The 21459-nt window shown below is 43.6% G+C and overlaps 1 protein-coding gene across 1 annotated transcript in view; it reads left to right on the top strand.

Annotated features, from left to right (window-relative positions):
- Nucleotides 1–504: 504 nt before the first annotated feature.
- The window catches only part of LOC117346158 (vomeronasal type-2 receptor 26-like), a 65638-nt gene continuing 44683 nt past the window's right edge, over nt 505–21459 (top strand). Inside the window, exons 1-2 of the mRNA XM_033915560.1 lie at nt 505–1140; nt 7112–7339. Coding sequence (XP_033771451.1) covers nt 505–1140; nt 7112–7339 — 864 coding nt within the window. The remainder of the gene's footprint in view (nt 1141–7111; nt 7340–21459) is intronic.

The following is a 21459-nucleotide window of genomic DNA, read 5'->3' as shown; positions in this document are numbered from 1 at the left end:
TATTAAATAAATTTATGTACTACCCTCTTAGGAATGTCTAAGGATTTCTGGGGAGGGGGAGGAAGAGTGTTGACCTAATGTGAGGCTTTCTATAAGTAAAAAGACTAAAACTCCCCAAAGGGGGAACGTGCAATATCAGGCACAGTATACAGTACATCCCTTTATAAAATGATCATCATGGAGAGCAATTTTATAAAGGAGAGCCTAACAGGAGCCTAGATGCAAGCACCTCCTGCAAACTATGTACTATTAGATCCTATGACCTGTGTGATATAAACTGTTCTGTCAGAGTGACAAAAAAAAGAGTGATATATTCATTATTTTATATTTTCATGACAGATCAGCTACATTTCACAAAACCTTCATATGAGTGACCCTATTCAGTTTCCTTATTTTTACCGGACTGTCCCCAATGAGGTGCATCTCTGTGCTGGGATAGGCAAGCTACTGAAGTATTTTGGCTGGAAATGGGTCAGTATCTTTTCAACCAATGATGAAAGCAGTATGACAGCTGTCCAGATCCTGAGAAAAGAGATTGAACAGAATGGCGGCTGCATCGAATACCAAGAAAACATTCCTAACCACACTAGAATGCTAAAGTCAATATTTTATAAATGGGACACAGCATTTAATGAATCATCTACTGTGAACATTTTGTACCTTAGTAAAAACACTGCAGCTCCAATAATGTATGCAATATTTAATGACCTTCTCAGAAAAACTGGCAAGGTTTTTATCACCATAGGTGAGATGGAAACATTCAGAGAAATTCTAGAACACTCTAATATGAAAAACAACTCCATTACATTCATGCCATACAAGAAAGTTATGCCAAAATTTTTAAAATTTATCCATGAGATGAAACCTATATGGCTGGCATTTGATCCCTATGGTAAAAGATGGTGGGATGACCTCTGTGACAGCAAATGCCCAAAGAATATCAGAAGAGACTGCAACTCTACAGTTGAGACTTATCCCTACACTCACTGTCTCAGCATATACTTTGGGAACAGTTACAATGTGTACAATGCTGTGTATGCCATAGCACATGCACTGCATGACATGATCATGTCTCATTCTGAAAATGGCTCCAGACTTATTAGAGAAAATAGGGAAGTTTTGGATTATTTGCCTTGGAAGGTAACTTTAGTATTTGTAAAGGAACTATTTATTCAAAGGGCAGAGAGTGGTATATTTGGCACAGAGTGAGAGGGTAGCTTTCTCAGGAGTAGCGAAGGTAAACCTTCATGCTTAAACACCTTCTTCTCCCATGATTTTGATTTAAAAAAACACTCAAGAATTATGATCAACCAAAAACATTCAAAGCAATTTAAATGGCCAGGAAAAGTTCATATTCATTTATATCATTCATGTGGTGCTACCAAAGGATTTTCAGTGCTTAAATAATTTTAAACCCTAGGTTGGGGTGGGAGGGTTGATCTGGAGCACATACCAAATGATCTGAGGATCCCCGGCACACCTGAAAAAATGATGAAATGTATCCCTCTCAAACAAGCAAATATTGGTGCTAATTGGCATTAATCAAAATCTCCATGCATAAATGTAGATGCAGAATCCATGCCTAAATTATAAACATGAGTCCAAAAAGGGGGCATGGAAAAGGAAGAGTTATGGGTAGATCAGGGGCATTCCTTGAAGAGACAGATGTAGTTATAGGATAAGGTGTCTGTATTTGTACCAAAGTAACAAACATAGGAAAAAATACCTTTGCACACTGGAGAAATGAAAAGAACAGCAAAGGGCAACCACTGTATTCTACCATTCTATTTATTTACATGAAGACTCTACATGTATGTGTTTTGGCCTCAATGGCCTGAATGAAAGTTTAGATCTTATTAATCATGCCTCTATTTTCTAGAAGTCTGGATGCACTTAATATGGTATTACATTAATAGTCCTGAGGTAGAATGGTATTACATTAATGTGTCCTGAGGTAGAATGAGATAATAAAAAACCTTAGCCAAGAATGCAGTCAAAGCATACTGAGACTTGCTCCTTCTTTCCCTGGGTTTTTTCTCTCTCATTCTTCCTCAGGACACATTAATGTAACATCTTATTAAGTGCATCCAGACTTCTAGAAAATAGAGGCATGATTAATAAGTTCTAAACTTTCATTCAGACTCCTGATGCAGGCTGTTGAGGCCAAAACACATTTCAGTTTGTGTAAATGGCCACACCTAAAGTTAAGCTGTGGTTTCCAGCACTAAGCACCATTGACAGAATAGCCTTCAACAATTTGTTTTTTTAGATACCTGTTATAGAATCCAGTCCAGCCTATTTTAATCTGTCTTATCAAAGACAAACAGCAACACTCTCCTTACATTCCAACCACTGGAGCTGCCATCAAAGCCCTCTCCAGCCCATGTATACAATATACAATCTGTGGAATAAAACAACCCAGTTGTGAGGTTCAAAAATCATGACTGTGATGTTTTTTGCAAGAAAAAAAAGTCTATCTGCCATATGGTGCCACATTCAAGTCATTTTTTTTCTGTTTTAAAGAAGAGTGCTATGGTGTGGTCTTTACTCAAAATGGGTGGTCTTTACTCAAAATGGTGTGGTCTTTACTCAAAATGTGTGGTCTTTACTCTTACACATTATCCTTCCAATTTATTATTCCTTCTTCAATGACAGATCTATAGGAAGTTGGGAGACAGTGTATTAGTTTTCCCCCCCTCCACTCATTGGCTAGAAACATTATTTTCTGGATTTGACATACAATGGAATAAGAGTCCTTTATATGGCTGTTGCTTCAAGTTTGTGCCCGTTCATTGGCATAAGGGAGTGGACAATATTTTACCCTTCAGCTCCAGCCACTGCAAGGGAAGGAGTTAGCTGGCGTGGGAGACCAACTCCGCCCCCAACAGCCCTTGCTGAGCCGTTTCCCTGACTGAAAAACAGCCATCTTCGGAGCCCAGCTCCCTTCAGCTCCAGCCACCGCAAGGGAAGGAGTTGGCCGGCGTGGGAGACCAACTCCACCCCCAACAGCCCTTGCTGAGCCATTTCCCTGACTGAAAAACAGCCAACTTGGAACCAAGCTCCCTTCAGCTCCAGCCACCGCAAGGAAAGGAGTTGGCCGGCGTGGGAGACCAACTCTGCCCCCAACAGCCCTTGCTGAGCCGTTTCCCTGGATGAAAAAAAACAGCCATCTTCGGAGCTGACTCTGCCCACTCCTCTTCTGCATTCTCCACCAACTTGATTCTCCTTCAGCCCCTTAAGGACCGCCGAAAGATCCCCCAGCGACTTTTCCCAGGCTGAGGAAGGAGGAAGCTTTCCTTCATCTTGTCCCTCCTTCCTCCGCCCGACGCCACTTCAGCAAGAGGGATTGGCTCTGCCATTCCCCTCAGAGCCCTGTTCTCCCCCCCAGCCTCCGGGGATCGCCAACTCAAAGGTTCCCGCCGGTGCAGGACCGCCCAGGCTGACTGCCCGCTTCTACTTTGAACTCTTCCAGCACCGAACTCATCTTCAGCCCTCCTAGGGCAGCTGAAAGCTTCCAGCGTTGGATTCATCCTCAGACCCCCGAGGGCCACCAAAAATCTCTCCCAGCGACCTTTCCCAGGCTGAGGAAGGAGGAAGCTTTCCTTCATCTTATCCCTCCCTCCTCCGCCTGTTGCCGTGTTAACAGGCATCCTAGCTTTCTTAAAAAAAAAAAAATTAAATAAAAAAAAAAAAGTCCTGCCTTCCCTTTCCAAAGGCTCCCCAGTTCTTACCTGCCTCTCCACTCACTAAGACTTCCCACTCTCTCACCATGAAGCCACCTTCGAGGCTCCTCCTCCTACTCTGCTCCTCGCTCAACATCATCCTCTGCTTACTACCTCCCTCCCCCAACCCCCTTAATTCCGCAAGTGTCAGTAACATCTGCTCTGGCTTCAGAATCCCCACGCTGATACGCACCAGAAACCATCCCCCCAACAAAAACCCTCGATGAACCAACCTTGCCTCTCTAAAGCCTATTCCCCCTGCCAACCTCCCAAACCTCGCCTCCGACTCCCTCACCCCAGTCCCAACACTTTATTGCAATGTCAGATCCGCATGCAACAAGATTCAAATTTTGAAGGATCTACTCGAGGATTCTGACCCCGGATTCCTATGCATCACGGAATCATGGATCACATAAGATGACCAATTTACTCAAAACGAACTCTGCTCCCATGGCTCCCATGGCCTCTTCTCTCCCAGAACCAACCGTAAAGGAGGTGGCCTCGCATTGCTATACAAATCATTCTTCGATGTCCAGCTCCTCGAAAAAGGCAGCCACACCTCACTAGAATACATGCTAGCCTCTGTCAACGATGAACTCCACCCCCATGTACTGGGTATCCTGCTTCTATATTGCCCACTCACCCCTTGGAACAAATCCTCTGACCTCATCCTCGAGACTTCCAAAGACTACTGATTATTGGGGACATCAGTCTCCACCTAGACGACCTCACCAGCAAGGACACAACCGAATTTATTAGCTTTCTTACCTCCCTTGGCTTCCCCCCACTGCCCCATCCCCAACCCATGAAAAGGGGCACACACTTGACCTCATTAGCTTTCTCGATCTTACCGCCCACAAAACTTTAGCCGGCGATACTCGCTGGGATCATGTACCCTCTTAGGGACCTTCTGTCTCCCCATTTTCATGTCGCCTTTTGGCGCCCCGCCCCGCACTTCCAATTCCATTACCTTCCGCAAAAAAATTACGAACGACCTGTTCTGGACCAAATTTCTCAACCTATTCTCCTCCACTCCCCAACCTGCAGACCCAGAATCCAACTGGCATAATTGGGTCACACTTTCCCAGTCCACTTATCACTCCCTCGCCCCTCTGTCCACTAAAACCATCTCCTACTCCCGTAAGGCCCCTTGGTTTCTCCCCTATCACAGAGAACTAAAGCAGAAATGTCGAGCTCTGGAGCGCAAATGGAAAAAATCTAAATCCCCTATCGACAGACAGTCCTGGAGGGTCAACATCAAGTTCTACAATACAGTTCTGAAAAAAGCTAGACAGAACTTCTACGGAGATAAAATCACTAGATCCAACAACCAGAGCAGTACTCTATGCAATATTTGGCGTTCCTTAACTTCCAAAAAAGGCTCCACCTCGGTCCCATCCTCCCCCTCAGCTGATGTTCTGGCGAAATTCTTCAACGATAAGATCACCACCCTGAGATCTCCCTTCCCACCCACAGTTCCCTACAACTCCCTGGTGCCCACCGACTCCAATTCTACCCTAACGTCCTCCTACCCCATCCCAGTCGACAGATCCTGGTCCACCTTTGAGCCCGTATCTGAATCCTCGATCCTCAAACTTTGCCTCAAACTGAAATCCTGCAACTGCTCCTTAGACCCATTCCCCTCCTACCTATATGAGGAAATTCCCGCGCAGGCCATCTCTTCTATTACCGAACTCATCAATTCCGCCTTACACTCGGGCCTTTTCTCCCCAGAAATGGGCCATATTGCCCTGTCCCCTCTACTGAAAAATCTGACCTAGACCCCTCCATACCATCCAGCTATCGCCCAATAGCAAATATTCCTCTATTAACCAAGTTGCTCGAGTCCATCATAGCCACCCAACTCACATTATATTTAGAGAGATTCTCTATCCTCCTAACTCACCAATATGGATTTCGTCCCAATTTCAGCACCGAATCACTACTGACCTCCTTAATCTCAAAGGTCCAACTACACTCTCGAAATAAGTTTGCTATCCTCCTTCAATTCGACCTTTCTGCTGCTTTTGACGTTGTTCACCATTACAGCCTAGTCTACCAACTCTCCAAGATAGGCATCAACTCCACTGTCTTAGACTGGTTCTCAAAATTCTTACGTTCTCATTCCTACACAGTCAACATGAATGGCACCTCATCCGACCCCTGGCAACCAACGTGTGGAGTCCCGCAAGGCTCTCCCCTTTCTCCTATTCTGTTTAACATCTATATGTCCTCTTTTAAATTCCTCCATCTATCCCCCTAGAAACAATTTACACTTATGCTGACGATATCCTAGTTTTCCTCGAGACCGACCCAAACCTTACCAACCTCTCGGAGAACATATCCTCCTGTATAACGAACCTCCAGTCCTGGGCCCATACTGTCAAAATGAAACTGAACGAGTCCAAAACTAAAATACTTTGGCTCGGCCCTAAACTAGACCAACTTCCCACCTCCATCCCCCTGTCATCTGGCTCCACTCTGCAGTTGGAGTCCTCAAGCAATGTTCTGGGCATCATCATTGATTCCACTTTGTCCTTCAACAATCACCTCAATTCCTTGGCAAAAAAATGCTATTTCAGCCTTCACATGCTGAGGAAAGTAAGATCCTATTTCAATCAAAATCACTTTACCTTTCTCGTCCAATCTATCATCCTGTCCAGACTGGACTACTGCAACTCAATCTACCTAAGCCTTACCAAGAAAAGCCTTCATAGACTTCAGCGGATTCAGAATGCAGTGGCCAAGCTCATCTTTGCAAAAAGTAAATTCGACCATGTCTCACCGCTCCTATCTAAGCTTCACTGGCTTCCGATTATTGCCAGGGTCCACTTTAAATGCACCTGCCTAATTTTCAAAATCCTTCACGGCATCCTCCCTCCCTTCATCCCACTCTCCTGGAACTCCTTAAATCTTAATACCACCAGACCCACTCACAAACTAAAATTATCCTTTCCTTCATTTAAAGGCATTTCCCATGCAGGAAAACTAGGGACCTCCCTCCCCTTCAGATTCACTGAGCTCTGGAACAATCTTACCTCCTCCCTCCGGATCCTGAGCTCTCTCCAACTCTTCCGCAAACATCTGAAAAACTGGCTTTTTTCAAAAATGTAATACCTACCCCATCTTTGGCATCCTAAGCCCCCCAAATATCCTTCTCACTATACCCTTTAACCTCATTGGAGTTCCTTTCTCTCTCAACTCTTGTAAACCGTGCCGAGCTCCACGATTGTGGAGATGATGCGGTATATAAACCTAAGGTTTAGTTTAGTTTAGTTTACCTCCAGAAATGGTTTTAAAATTAATTCTCCTTATAATGAAGTATGTACATATGATTGAAATTACCTGTTTACCCTGGAACTACTGAAAATGTACCTCTTACTCCTTAGCTCCATCGTTATCTGAGGAACCTCCACTTTAAGAATGGTTTAGGGGAAGAGATGTATATGGATGAGAACGGAGACCTCGCCATTGGATACAATATTTTGAATTTGATTTTTTTTCCTGATGGGACATGGAAATATGAAGTTATTGGACATTATAACCCCCATGCTCCCCCAGGGCAGGATTTCATCATTGATGAGAAGGCCATCATCTGGGAGAGTTCTTTCACCCAGGTTAGATTTCACTCAGATGAGAGCACAATCAGAGGTGCTGATACAAACACATATCATGAAACTTATAGAATGGTCAAAATAATGGTGCATTTGGCTTTATTGGCAAACATTTAGCAGATTAAAACTGAAAATTCAGGTTTGCTGAATTATTTGTATATAGAGTGAGTAGATAGAATACAAAAACATCTTCACTTAATATAACAGCGAGGTAGATAGAGGGGTATACTATTGAAAATGATAAAATCTACATCATAGATCTCATAATAATTTTATTTGAAATATGTGTCATAAGCTAAGAAAGCAGAAAGAACTCGGATATGTGAAAAGCCAATAATATTACAGAACACACTTTCACAAGAAAGAAAGACAATGTTATATATGAATGTAGACAGTACTGCTTTAGTTCAAAGGGGTGTATTTCAAAAAATGGAGGAAAAGCCTCAGATAGAAGCCCTCCCACCACCACAATGGTGGATAAAGGTGGTTGGGTGATAATCTCACTGGCAAAAAACCTCCATTTCACTCCCAAGTGTAAAAAACTTTAAGCAGGGCTGTCTATGCGAAGTTGATAGAAGAAATACTTTCAACTTATCTCTGTTGATCGGTACACCGACGATGGCCAGTGTTTCACAAACTTGCTGCCTCAGGGTGTAACTCAATCCGATCAAACTCTTAAACGGGACGCTGAAACGTCTCTCCTAATCAATGCACCCCTTTGAACTAAAGCAGTACTGTCTACATTCATATATGACAATGTCTTTCTTTCTTGTGAAAGTGTGTTCTGTAATAAGCTAAGAAAGCAACAGATCAAGTCTCCTGGAAGAGGAGGTGCAGACAGAGACTAAGTCTGAATTCAAGAAAGCTTGGGATAAGCATGTGGGATCTCTCAGAGAGAGAAAGAGATAATGGTTACTGTGGATGGGCAGGCAGGATGGACCATTTGGCCTTTATCTGCCATCATGTTTCTATGGGGTCCTTTTATCAAGGCGCGGTAGTGATTTAACGCGCAGAATACTGCACACTAAACCACCTGCCGTGCTAGATGCTAACACCTGCATTGAGCTGGCATTAGTTTGAAGCCACGATAGCAGGGTTAGCGCATGATGAAATGTCCGACACATAAATCCCGCTAGCGCGGCTTGATAAAAGGAGCCCTATGTTTCTTATATTTTATTTAGTCCATTATACAGAAGAATCATACAATTCTAGGGTTAATTGTTGTTTGGGTGGAAAAGGCCTCAGAAATGGAGCGTATATATTATCCGGTGTTGATGCCCAGCTTGTAATCGCTCTTACCTTTAATCATTGGCCAAAACCACCATCCTACCCAGTATATATTCTATCTGTTTCTATTTCTCAAACCATCACCTTATTATCTTTTTTATTTATTTATTTTTTGTCCCTTTTTTAATTAATATTTTCTTATATAAGAACTTTTTCAACTATTAGTTTCTAAAATCAGGAGCAGGAATGGGCAGGAATAAATCAAATTCTTAAATCAATCATTTCTCAGATTTTACAATAGTATTCAAACAGGTAGTCATTTATCCCACTCTAGAGAGTAAGATGGTTTTGGCCAATGATTGAAGGTAAGAGCAATTACAAGCTGGGCATCAGCACCGGATAATATATACACTCCATTTCTGAGGCCTTTTCCACCCAAACAACAATTAACCCTATAATGGACTAAATAAAATATTTATCAAGTTATATTGCTAGTTCCATTATAAGGAAACTGAGGTTTTTTCTATGTTTCTTTAACCATAAAGCTCTATGACATCACAATGCAGGTGTAAAGAGCCTTAGCCCAAAGGAAGAGGAGTTTCAAATGTTAAGAGCCTTTACATTGATGTCTTCTATCCCACCAATACCTTTCAGTTCTAGGCGGTTTACAACAAGAATTGGCCTTAGCATTCCCAGGGAGATTATATGGTTAATATATTTAGCATGCGTCACAGTGGCGTACCTAGGGTATGTGGCACCCGGGGCCCATCATTTTTTGACACCCCCCCATGTAAAAAAATATTTTTTGTAATGACCATGAAACGGAATAAATGGTCAGAATAGAAACAGGCAGTGAAAATTTTCTTATATTCCAAACATAACATAACATAACATAAATTATGTCTGAATTGTCATGACATCAGAAGTACATATGGAGTAGTTGCAGGTGATGCTTGGGACAGTTCTGATTGTGTTAGTTCGGTTTTATGTGTTTTTTGAATAGAATGGTTTTTATTTCTTTTTGAAGGTTTTGCAGTATGTGGTCGATGTCAATTGGTTGTAGGGTTGGGGGTCGAGTGTTGTAGCTCGAATGGCTAGGAGGTTGTCGAACAGTTTTTTTCTTTTGACGTTTTTGGTTGGAGGGTGTGTGAATGGTGCGTGAGTTCTCCTATGTCTGTTTGAAGTGGATTGAATTATTTAGCTGAAGAAATTAGTTACCCCCTCATCCCACACACATTAATTCTCTTCCATTTTTGTTCCCATTATAAAAAACACTGATAAGTTCCCAGAAAAAAAATACATTAAAATAAGAAGTGAAAACAAAGGCCCCTACAGATGAGAACATAACATAAGAATAGCCTAACTGGGTCAGACCAATGGTCCATCATGCCCAGTAGCCCATTCTCATGGTAGCCAATCCAGGATACTAATAACTGGTCAAAACCCAAAGAGTAGCAACATTCCATGCTACCGATCCAGGGCAAGCAGACACTTCCCCCATGTCTTAATAACAGATTATGGACTTTTCCTCCAGGAATTTGTCCAAATATTTCTTAAAACCAGCTACACTATCTGCTTTTACCATAACTTCTGGCCACTTCATTTTTAAGTTTAGATCTTTCCTTTCAAACAGAGATTGCTAGATGTCAAATACAGCACAAGGTAACTTCACATGGACTTAGCTGTGCAGGAAATGTGAATCTCCTCATACAGCCACCATATAGTGCAAAAATGTGCAAAGGTCTGTTTTTTTCTTTCGATCACTACATAGCCTAATGCCACACAAGCAGCGCTGTTACAAACATATTCTGTAGGTCAATGCTAAGGATAACAAAGTTTCCTTCCTTGGACCAGAAGGAGATACTGATAAACCACTGGAAGAGATCCCAACATAACACCCAAAGACCCACTGTTCAGTGTGTGAACCAGTTGAGTGGAGTGGACTAACTGGGGGGTGAAAATGGGTCCGGAGTTTGCTCAGCAGAATTTCCCAGACCACCTCTTCCTCTCAACACATTGACACGCTGCCACCACCACCACTAGAAACAACTCACTGGGTAGGCCAGCTATGCTATAAACTTTATAAAACACATTATTATATTTTCTTATAAAGCACATATTTTAACTGAAATCTCTGACATCCTCAGCCTTTCCATTCACAAAAATAGAAGGAAGAAAAGTTCCCATTTCCTGCTGTTTCATGTCCCCGGCCTATACAATATTTTTTTTCTGCAGACCCTTCAAAAGTCTGACCAAATCCTCGTTTCACTTGCATTATAAAGTACTGAGGATGCCATCTCTCCCCAATCCCAGGTCCTAAAGTCTAAGACAGTAGCGCAAACTAATGCTGCCAGATTCAGGAAAAAAAAATTTGATTCGATTCAGCCTATTGAATTGGTTTTTCAATTCGATTTTCCTGCCCAGTTGGGTGATTTTTTTCAAAACTCCTGGTGGGTTTTATAGCTTTTTCACCCCCTTTGGCTTCTCCTAACCACACTGGCGCTGTGGTGTAAATAAAATAAAGAAACAAAAAGGACTTTTCCTCTCTCTGTTAAATCCTAGCTCACGTTTGCAGTCCAACACCAGCTCTGTCAGGATACACATTTCAAATCTGACATATTATAATCACAAAACAGAAAATAAAATTAATTTTTCTACCTTTTGTTGTCTGGTTATATTTCAAATCTTGTTGGTCCAAGGCTCTGGTTTTCTTCTGATAACTTGCTTGCCAGGGTCTCCTTCTTTCTTCTTTCAGCGTGCTAACCATCCATCTGCCAACTCTGTCCTCCCTTTCCATTTCCCTTCCCTCCCCAGGAAGTCTGGTATCTTTCCTTTTTTTCATCTCCCTCCACAGATCCACCTTTTCTTAACTACCCTTTCATCCGGCATCTCTCCCTCCTTCCCCACCACCCCAGAGTCCACCATCTCTCCCTTTCTTTTCCCAATTACCCTCCTATCCAGTATCTCTATCCCTCCTCCACACCATCCCTTGTGTCCAATTTCTCTCCCTTTCAGTTCCTTCCCTCCCTAAATCCCATGGTCCATCATTTCTCTCCCTCTCCTCTATTTTCAGACCCATTATTTCTTCATCCCCCCAAAGTTTGGCATATGCACGTCTCTTTGAACACCCCCTTCCCTCCGTGTACTTCTAAACCAGGGTCCCCCCAAAAGGCCTGTCTCTCCTTAAAGGTCTGCCTGTCCCCCCATGAAGGCCTGCACCCCCCCTTGAAGGCCTGTCCCACCCCCTTGTAGGCCTGTCCCCCCCTTGAAGGCCTGTCCCTCCCCCTTGAAGGCCTGTCCTCCCACCTTGAAGACCTGCCTGTCTGTCCCCCCCTTGAAGGCCTGTCCCACCCCCTTGTAGGCCTGTCCCACCCCCTTGTAGGCCTGTCCCCCCCTTGTAGGCCTGTCCCCCCCTTGAAGGCCTGTACCCCCCTTGAAGGCCTGTCCCTCCCCCTTGTAGGCCTGTCCCCCCCACCTTGAAGACCTGCCTGCCTGTCCCCCCCTTGAAGGCCTGTCCCCCCCTTGAAGGTCTGCACCCCCCCGAAGGCCTGCATCCCCCTGAAGGCCTGTCCCCCCCTTGAAGGCCTGTCCCCCCCTTGAAGGCCTGTCCCCCCCTTGAAGGCCTGTCCCACCCCCTTGTAGGCCTGTCCCCCCCTTAAAGGCCTGCACCCCCCTTGAAGGCCTGTCCCCCCTTAAAGGTCTGCCTGTCCCCCCATGAAGGCCTGCACCCCCCTTGAAAGCCTGTCCCACCCCCTTGTAGGCCTGTCCCCCCCCTTGAAGGCCTGTCCCTCCCCCTTGTAGGCCTTTCCCCCCACCTTGAAGACCTGCCTGCCTGTCCCCCCCTTGAAGGCCTGTCCCCCCCTTGAAGGTCTGCACCCCCCCCCGAAGGCCTGCACACCCTTGAAGGCCTGTCCCCCCCTTGATGGCCTGTCCCACCCCCTTGTAGGCCTGTCCCACCCCCTTGTAGGCCTGTCCCCCCCCTTGAAGGCCTGCCTGCCTGTCCCCCCCTTGAAGGCCTGTCCCCCCCTTGAAGGCCTGCACCCCCCCGAAGTCCTGCACCCCCCCTGAAGGCCTGTCCCACCCCCTTGTAGGCCTGCCCACCCCCTTGTAGGCCTGTCCCCCCTTGAAGGCCTGCCTGCCCCCCCTTGAAGGCCTGTCCCTCCCCCTTGAAGGTCTGCACCCCCCCGAAGGCCTGTCCCCCCCTTGAAGGCCTGCCTGCCTGTCACCCCCCTCCCCCTTGAATGCCTGCCTGCCTGCCCACCCGCCCCACCCCGAAGGACCGCTCGCCCCCCTGGCCTCCCCGCACCACCTATGAAGCAGCATTACCTATGCTCCCGGCCTTGCCGTTCAGTCCCCACCACCACCACCACCCCCGAAGGACCGCTCACCCCACTGACCTTCCTGCACCACCTATGAAGCAGCCGCAGCAGGATCGCGACGTCAGCTATCCCTGCGCTGCTTAGGCGCTGCTTCCTGCGCCGCGTTCCCGCCCCTCCTCTGACGTCAGAGGAGGGGCGGGACCGCGGCGCAGGAAGCAGCGCCCATGCAGCTCAGGGATAGCTGACCTCGCGATCCTGCTGCTTGCTGCTTCACAGGTGGTGCAGGAAGGTCAGTGGGGCGAGCGGTCCTTCGGGGGTGTGGGGGGACTGAACGGCAAGGCCGGGAGCACCCCTTCAGGGCTGGCACCCGGGGCGGACTGCCCCTCCCGCCCCCCCCTTGGTATGCCACTGATGCGTCAGAATCTGGAAAAGGTCATTTGACAGATTTCTTGAATAGTATAGTTTTCAGTTCTTTCCTGAATGTTTTGTAGATGGGCGTTGTGGTCAGCAGATTTGAGAGTAGGCGGTCTAGTCTCACTGCTCTGGTGGCTAGAAATCTGTCATATATTTTTTTCTTTGCATGCCTTTGATTGGGGGGTGGGTAAACAGTTCTTGAGTTCTCCTTGGATTGGATGTGTTTTTCCTGATTAGGCAGTTGTTCAAGTAGCTTGATCCATTTCCATTTAGGGCTGTGAATAGGGTACAGCAGAATTTGTATTGTATGCGTGCTTGTACTGGGAGTCAATGTGAGTCTTGGAAAGTGGAGGTGATGTGGTTGTATTTTTTTCAGCGAGTATATCAGTCTAAGAGCTGTATTTTGGACTGTTTGTAATTGTTTTAGCATGTAGGTAGGGCATGACAGGTATAGTATGTTACAGTAAACCAGGAGACCTAGGATTAGCGCTTGTACTATGAGTTGGAATTGTTCATTGAAGTATTTTTGGATTTGTCTTAAGTTGTGCATGATTGTGAATGCCTTCTGAATCATTTTGCTGATTTGAAGTCACTTGGTGCAGCCTTTGTCTATCATCATTTCCAGCAGTTTTATATTGGGCTGTAAGGGATATATGATGTGAGCAGGTTTTGGTTCTACCCTGCCCATAGGTGCACTGACATGATGATAATTGTACAAATATTTCAGATAAAATATTGTTTTATTAAAATTCAACAGACAGTCCTGTTTCAAGGCATTCATTTGTACAATGGAGGAACATTACAAGTCAGAGAGTGTAAATGCAACTTCCATGACATAACGCCCTCAAAATTCTGTTCTGCTAGGTTCACTTAAATATACCTAATACATGATGACATTTTCCTGCCTAAATTAAATTCCAAGGCACTCCACTTGTATGAGTATTAAAGAAGAGGTAATAATGTCCCATAAACTTCTAATACATACGGTTGTAAACCATATACATATTGTAACCCGCAGGCTCCGGGCAATGTGTCCAGGACTGCAGGGACAAGAATTTTCCCTTGTGAGCTGCGGAAGGCTCCACAAGGAAGGGAAAAAGCAAACCAGTTTAGAATAAGGATTTTTGCCCACAAGTCAGGTAAGTTGTTCATGAAAACCAGGACTGGATTTATTTGAGTTGCCAAACAGTGAAACCAAAAACATAACTAATTTGTCAGGACTTTTCACCAAGTAATCCAGTCTTTTCAAAAAACAGAACTCAATTTCAATATCATACCCAATAAAGTTTCAAATTCAAATAGCAAAAGGGCTCTGTATTTATCAATGAGCCTCGGCTTCAAAGTTCTTTCAAAAAGAAAAACTAAGAAAAAGAAAACAGTCTCTTCCCTTTGATAGTAAACTTGGACTACTGTCAGTGACACAGTACTGCACTCCTTCAGCAATTGAAAATGCTAACCAGGTGGTGTGCTCCACGTGTTGTAATATTGCTACCAAATAGAGCCCTCTATCCCACCTCAAAATGTGGGGCTAAATCCCCCACCACACCGGCTGGATAAAGTGTAAAACAAAAGATTAACAAATGTAAGTTTTACAGTCTCATACTCCTGTGCTGCTCTGATTCAGTTTCAGCAGGGCAAAAACACATCCTCAAAAGAAAAATAAACCAAAACAGTTCACTGTCCAAGGCAAAGAAATTTAAATACTTTAGGCAGATTTTGTACTTGCCTTGGAGAGACACACTTCCATGGGTTGATAATCTGATTGAACCTCTGTGCCTGGTTCTGATTCCAATTCCATAGCTTGTGAAACTTCAGAGAGGTCAGGAGTCATCTCAGTCCCAGCTCAACAATCTCCATGCATTCTGGGGTTTTTGGTCCTGCAGAGCTCTTAGTCCTGAGCTAGGCTGCCAGTACTTTTCTTGTGACTGTTCTCCACCTCTCCAATTCTCCCTCTGCCTTTCCAACTGCTCAGACCTGAGATTAAGGAACTTGCAACCCCGCCCAACCTTCCCAGGTGCAAAGCATTTCCGGTCACAAGACCTGGGAAGTTGAGGGGGAGGGGAAGTCTGAAGCACAACCCCCAAGCTCCCTCTGCTGGCCTTAGTGAAAATAGCAGGCGAAAAGGGAAACTGTTCTTTAGCTTGAGCAGAATGGGCACTAACTGCTCCAGGCATAGGCCTTATACTAGGGCCAGTCCTAGCAGGCCTACCTCGTATACCACAATATACACCTCTTTCATTTCCAAAATTAACAACTCATTCGATCCTCAGCGAGGCCACCTCCCCACTCAGCATACACTCATGGTGGGCGGCTTTATGCCTCAACTCGTCACTGGATCCTTCTTATAATTTTACTTTTTTTAAAACTTTTATCTAAAAGGCATTTTCTTTTACTTATTACTTTTTAGATATCTATTAAGGATAACTCAGCTTCTGGTCACTATTCACAGAACGGGGGATAACCGACATGTTTCACCCATGTGATTTACCATGGTTTCCTCAAGGCTATCAGTCCCTAGGACAAATGAAGTCAATTACATTTAATTCACTCCTTATAAAACCAGTCAAAAACTTATAGCTATCTACTTCAAGCAATTTTTCATTTGCTTACCCATAGTTCTCACTCCATCCCAAACAGACCAGTTCACTCTCCAAAGATAGAGGAAACAGTAATAACTTCCAGTTTATAAGGAGCTCTCCCAACACCGATGTCCACTAACTGGGCGTCTGACGTCAAGGGAGCTCCTATTGGTTATACTTTAAATCATTTATACTCTTTGAAACTGCATTACTCTCATTAAAGGATGACATATTACGGACGCGTCCCCAAGGCAACCCACCTAGACAAGAGTGGCCCATTCTAACTCATCATTTAAACCGTATGGGGCTACAGTATTTATTCGATAGATCCATCTTTGTTCGATATAATTTAATCTCTCTTTCCAATTTCCTTCCCTCTCCATCTCTACAGTATCTATCACCCTCCATTTTAATTGATCTACCTTATGCTGTTTTTCAATGCAATGGGGTACTATAGGGGCTTGCATATTCATAGTAACTAGTCTAGATTTATGTTCATTGAGCTGCAATTGCACAGCTCGTTTCGTTCGGCCCACATAAACCAAATTACATGGACATACTATTATACAGATGACTCCAGAAGCCTGTACCTGTAAGTCTTCTGGAGTCATCTATATAATCCAAAATCCAAACCTTATCTGTTCTGCAGGTCTCTGGAGATCAGATTGGACACACATTGAAACAGCCTGTGTGTATCTTCTCTGGTCCTTCAACAGAGCTTATATATTAATTCTAGTGACATGAGAGAAGGCCTACTCCTGTTTCCAGTGACCTCAGCACAAAACACATATTTAGGTCAATATATTATCCCATATTTGTTTTATCTGGTTTGTGTTCTGGCTTCTCCAATTGTAATTTTATCTAGCCATTTAAACCCTCTTCCTTTGCCCTTGGATAGGTCCTTATCTTATAGACAAACCCTATCTAGTAAATCCAGAGCAATGAGAGGAAAATATAATGGCTATTTTATTTTTCATGCTTGCCCATTCTACCACATTGCTGTCCATTTTTAATAGGCTGCCACACCCAGGTTCAAAAGAGCCTCATCAGTCCCCCTTCTGGATCCTGGTTTGACTCCTCAAAGCAGGATTCACATCTGTGGTTTCAGTGGTCTTACCATGATCCACTCTGGGGTTGCGGTGGGCATAACCTATCTTATGGATCAGCGTAAGGTTGGGAGTCAGTCTCTGCAAACATGTTCTTCCATTGCCAATTAAACAGGACAAACTATAACACACAACCAGAAAGACAAATGCCAGGCCAAATAAAATACCCAACAGGCCTTTAACCCATGATATATTAGGCATCCATGCACTTAACCAATTAAACCCAGCCTTTATTCTCAACCTGAAATAGTTCCCAGGTCTGCAATGCCTTGTTCAAAGATGTTATATGTGCTTGCTGGTCAAAGAAAAAATCAGGAATATAAAGACAACACTCCTGTTCAATGAGGGCACATGTACCCCCCCTTGGGTCGCAAGGAGATAGGCAAGTGCCATCCCATTTTGAAGGGCTACAATACATGTGTGTTGTAACTTTAATGAAAGAGATGGAGTAACTGCTGGTATTTCATTATCCATAATTTCAATAAGAGTGAATAATTGTCTTATCATTCTGAACTATTCAGAAATAAGGAGAGCGTTTCTCTTTGGTTGGGTAAGAGGTAATTCAGAAAGGATTCTGAAAGGGGGAAAAAAACCATTGTAACAGGTCCCTAGCGCTAACTTAACCATGTCCTTATAGTGCCTCTAGAGTTGTCAAAACCAAAAGTGTTGGTAGTAATGTTCTGTTTTTTTTGTTTTTTATATGCACATTTCAAATGTAAAGACACACCCACAATTCACACACATAATCAAACACATTCTCACACAAAGTCTGGGGTCCCAAACACGCCACACACATATCTATCACATATTCAATAATTACTAATAAGGTACATATATTATAATCAAAAAATGTGAGTCCCTATATCTTCCTAAACCATATTGAGTGGTCTGGGATTAATTAGCATTCCCTAGTAGGTATGTGAGGCATATCAACAAAATCCCTAAATGTCCCTAAAATAAGAGAACCTCAAGATTACTTTCCCTATACCCAGAAGTGCCGGGCATAGTAACCTAATTAAATGCATTAAGATGAAGAAGAAATGCCCAGTGTAAACCCTAAAAAGCCCAAATATATGCATAATATGTACAGTAAACTCATGTGAAGGTGATACAAACCATAAATACACACAAGACAGCTTTTATCTTCTCTGAGTTTGATGCAAAAGCTAAGTTCTCAAATTAAAATTGAATCGTTAAAAGAACTTGTGATGTGTCAGCAAAATAATAATAATATAAAGCACTGCCCCATGGGCAGGCCTATAACCTACTACAAGTGTCACAGTACATAAAAATATGAGATAAACAAATAGTTCTTTTCAGAGAACAAAACTAACAAGATATCATAATGGGCCTATTAGATTATGCAATAAAGCATAATTATATTTCAGAAGTATAATTCAAATAAGGTAAATTAAGGTATAATGGCAATAAATGCAGAGGATCCATTTAAGATTTGCAGTGCTACTATAAATATCTTGCATGGTGTAGGTGTATTTTTTAGTAGAAAGGTGATCATAACCCAAGTGTTTCTAAACCATAGTACAGGTTTGTTAAATTAAAAAAGGAAAAACACAAGTCGGCCCAAAATTAGAACACCTGCCCACCCTCTTCGCACTACCCTCAGGCACTGCACTGCAGCTTGAGTTCTCAAGCAAGGTCCTTGGCATCATTATCGATTCTTCTCTCTCCCTCAATGACCACCTCAACTCCTTGGCTAAATCATGCTTTTTCAGCCTCCACATGCTGAGGAAAGTAAGATCCTATTTTCGCCAACAATATTTTGCGTCCTTGTCCAATCCATCATCCTCTCCAAATTAGACTACTGCAATGCCATCTACTTAAGCCTATCAAAAAAAAAGTATTCAAAGACTCCAGCTAATCCAGAATACTGCAGCCAAGTTGATCTTTGCAAAACGCAAGTCTGACCATGTCTCCCACTCCTAGCCAAACTTCACTGGCTCCCAGTGATTTCCAGAATCCATTTCAAATGCTCCTGCCTGGCTTTTAAGATCATTCATGGCATCCTTCCTCCCTTAATCACACTATCTTATAACTCCTCGAGTCCTGAATCTACCAGACCCACCCAAAGGTATAAATTATCCTTCCCCTCTCTACACGGTATTCGCTATGCAGGCAAACTGGGAAAATTCGTTCTCTTCAAAATCACAGGTCTTTGGAACAACCTTACTACCCCGTTGCGGAACTTAGGCTCCCTCCAATTATTCCGCAAGCAACTGAAAACCTGGCTTTTCATTAAAATGTAATTCTATCCCCCTTACTCTTCTCTTCTATATATAAGTTCATGTAAACCTTTTTTTTCCCCCTTCTCTTCCTATATTTTAAGTTCTTGTAAACCGTGCCGAGCTCCACAACATCCGTGCTGGATGCAGTATTTCAGGTGGGGGCATACAGTGGCCTGGTACAGAGGCATGATAACCTTCTCTGATCTGTTTATGATCCCCTTCTCAATCATTCCTAGCATTCTGTTCTCCCTTTTCGCCGCCGCCACACATTGCACAGACAGCTTCATTGACTTGTCTACCAGTACTCCCAAGTCTCTTTCCTGGGGGTTCTCTCCGAGTACTGCACTGGACATCCTGTAGTCATGTGTAAGATTTTTGTTATCGACATGCATTACCTTACACTTATCAACATTAAACCTAATTTTCCATGTCGCGGTCCATTTCTTGAGCGTGTTTATGTCGCATTGCAGGTCTTTGCAATCCTTCTGTGTCTTTACTACTCTGAATAACTTTGTATTATCTGCATATTTAATCACCCTGCTCGTCGTACCAAATTCCAGATCATTTATAAATATGTTGAAGAGCATGGGAGCCTTAGGGGACTCCGTAGAGGTTATTCCAGGATTCTGATTGTTCAGTTTGCTTTAACTCTGTATTTTCTTGTGCAGAGGAATCCTTCAAACCATTTATAGACTTTGCTAGTGATTCCTATTGCCTCCAGAGTTTGTAGTAGAATGTTGTGATCTACTAGATCAAATGCCACTGTGAGATTGAGTTGAATGAGTAGCATTTTTTTGCCTTTGCTTAGATGTTGTCTGGCTGTTTCTAGGAGAAAGACCAGTAGTGTTTCTATGCTGTAGTTGTTTCTGAAGCCTGATTGTGAGGGGTGAAGTATGTTGTGGTTTTCTAAGTATTCAGTGAGAAGTTTTGCTTTGAGGCGTTCCATTAGTTTGATGTATAGTATAGTGGTATTGAGGCTATAGGTCTGTAATTGGATGGCTGATCTGTTGCTCCTGGTTCACAGTCATAAGCGCGCCAGACAAATGGGCGCTGACAAATTGGAGCGGACAATTGAGCGCAAGCCATCAATGCGCCGCACAAAAACCTTATTTTAAAGGGCTCCAACGGGGGGGGGGGGGAACCCTCCAGTTTACTAAATACTGTTCACGCTGCCATTGGGGGTGGTTTTGATGGGGGTTTATCCCCCCCCATTATAGAGGAAACATTATAGAGGAAAGTTTTTCCCTATGTTTAGGGGAAAAGTTAAGTTTTCTGTATAATGTGGGGGTTACACCCCCAACACAGCAGCGCAAACAGTATTCATAAAGTGGGGGGTGTCCCACCCCCCCCCCATCAGAGCCCTTTAAACTAAGGTTTTTGTGTGGCGCACTGATGGCTTGCGCTTAGTTGTCCACTCCAATTTGTCTGCGCCCGTTTACCCAGCGCGCTTATGACCCATCACCATTGCTCCCTTTGGGTGTTTCAGGATAAGGGTTATGATGATTTTGGCAAGTTCTTGTAGAACTTGGCCATCTATGAGCATGTAGCTAGTCTACCACATGAGGTAGGTACAGAATCTAATGCTGGCAGCTTTTAACAGGTATGGGGAACAGTGGTTGAAGTCACATGCTGCATGGTTGTATTTTTTATAGAATTTGTCTAGGCTGTGCCATTGTATGTCTGGGAAGTCTGACCAATTTCTGTCTGCTGTGTAGGCTTCGTTTTCTGTAAGTGGTATCAAGGTTTCATTGAGGTGGCTTGGGATCCAAGTGAAGGTGTTTCTAGCTGTTGAGATTTTGTTTCTGAAGAATTCAGCCAGTTGTTTGGCTGTGGGAGGAGGGGCCATTTTGGTGGCCAGGTAGGGTTTGGTGTTTGTGAGTTCCTTTAGTAGTTTGAAAAGTTTTTTGGTGTCTTGGATTTCTGTGCCTATCTGACTGGTGTAGTATGATTTTCTTTTAGCTTTTGTTTATATTGTTTGTTCAGTGTTCTCCAGGTTGTTTTTGTGTTCTCAGTTGTTTTTCTCCATTCTCTTTCAAGATGTCTGCATTGTCATTTGAGTTGCAGTAGTTCGTTGTCTGAGCATCTGCAGATTCTGGTTTTTTTCTATGGTTGTGTCATGTCTTCAAGGATAGATGTGCTTAGGGTGCACCAGTGGTTAATTAAATCCTTGGGGTTTCCATCTTGGATCATGTTGTCTAATTTGTTCCAGAATTTAGGTGGGTCGATCTTTTTGTG

This window comes from Geotrypetes seraphini, chromosome 12 (assembly GCF_902459505.1).
Source record: "Geotrypetes seraphini chromosome 12, aGeoSer1.1, whole genome shotgun sequence".
NCBI lineage: Eukaryota > Metazoa > Chordata > Amphibia > Gymnophiona > Dermophiidae > Geotrypetes > Geotrypetes seraphini.
Note: the sequence above shows the minus strand (reverse complement) of the source record. Positions and strands in the feature narration are given on the sequence as shown.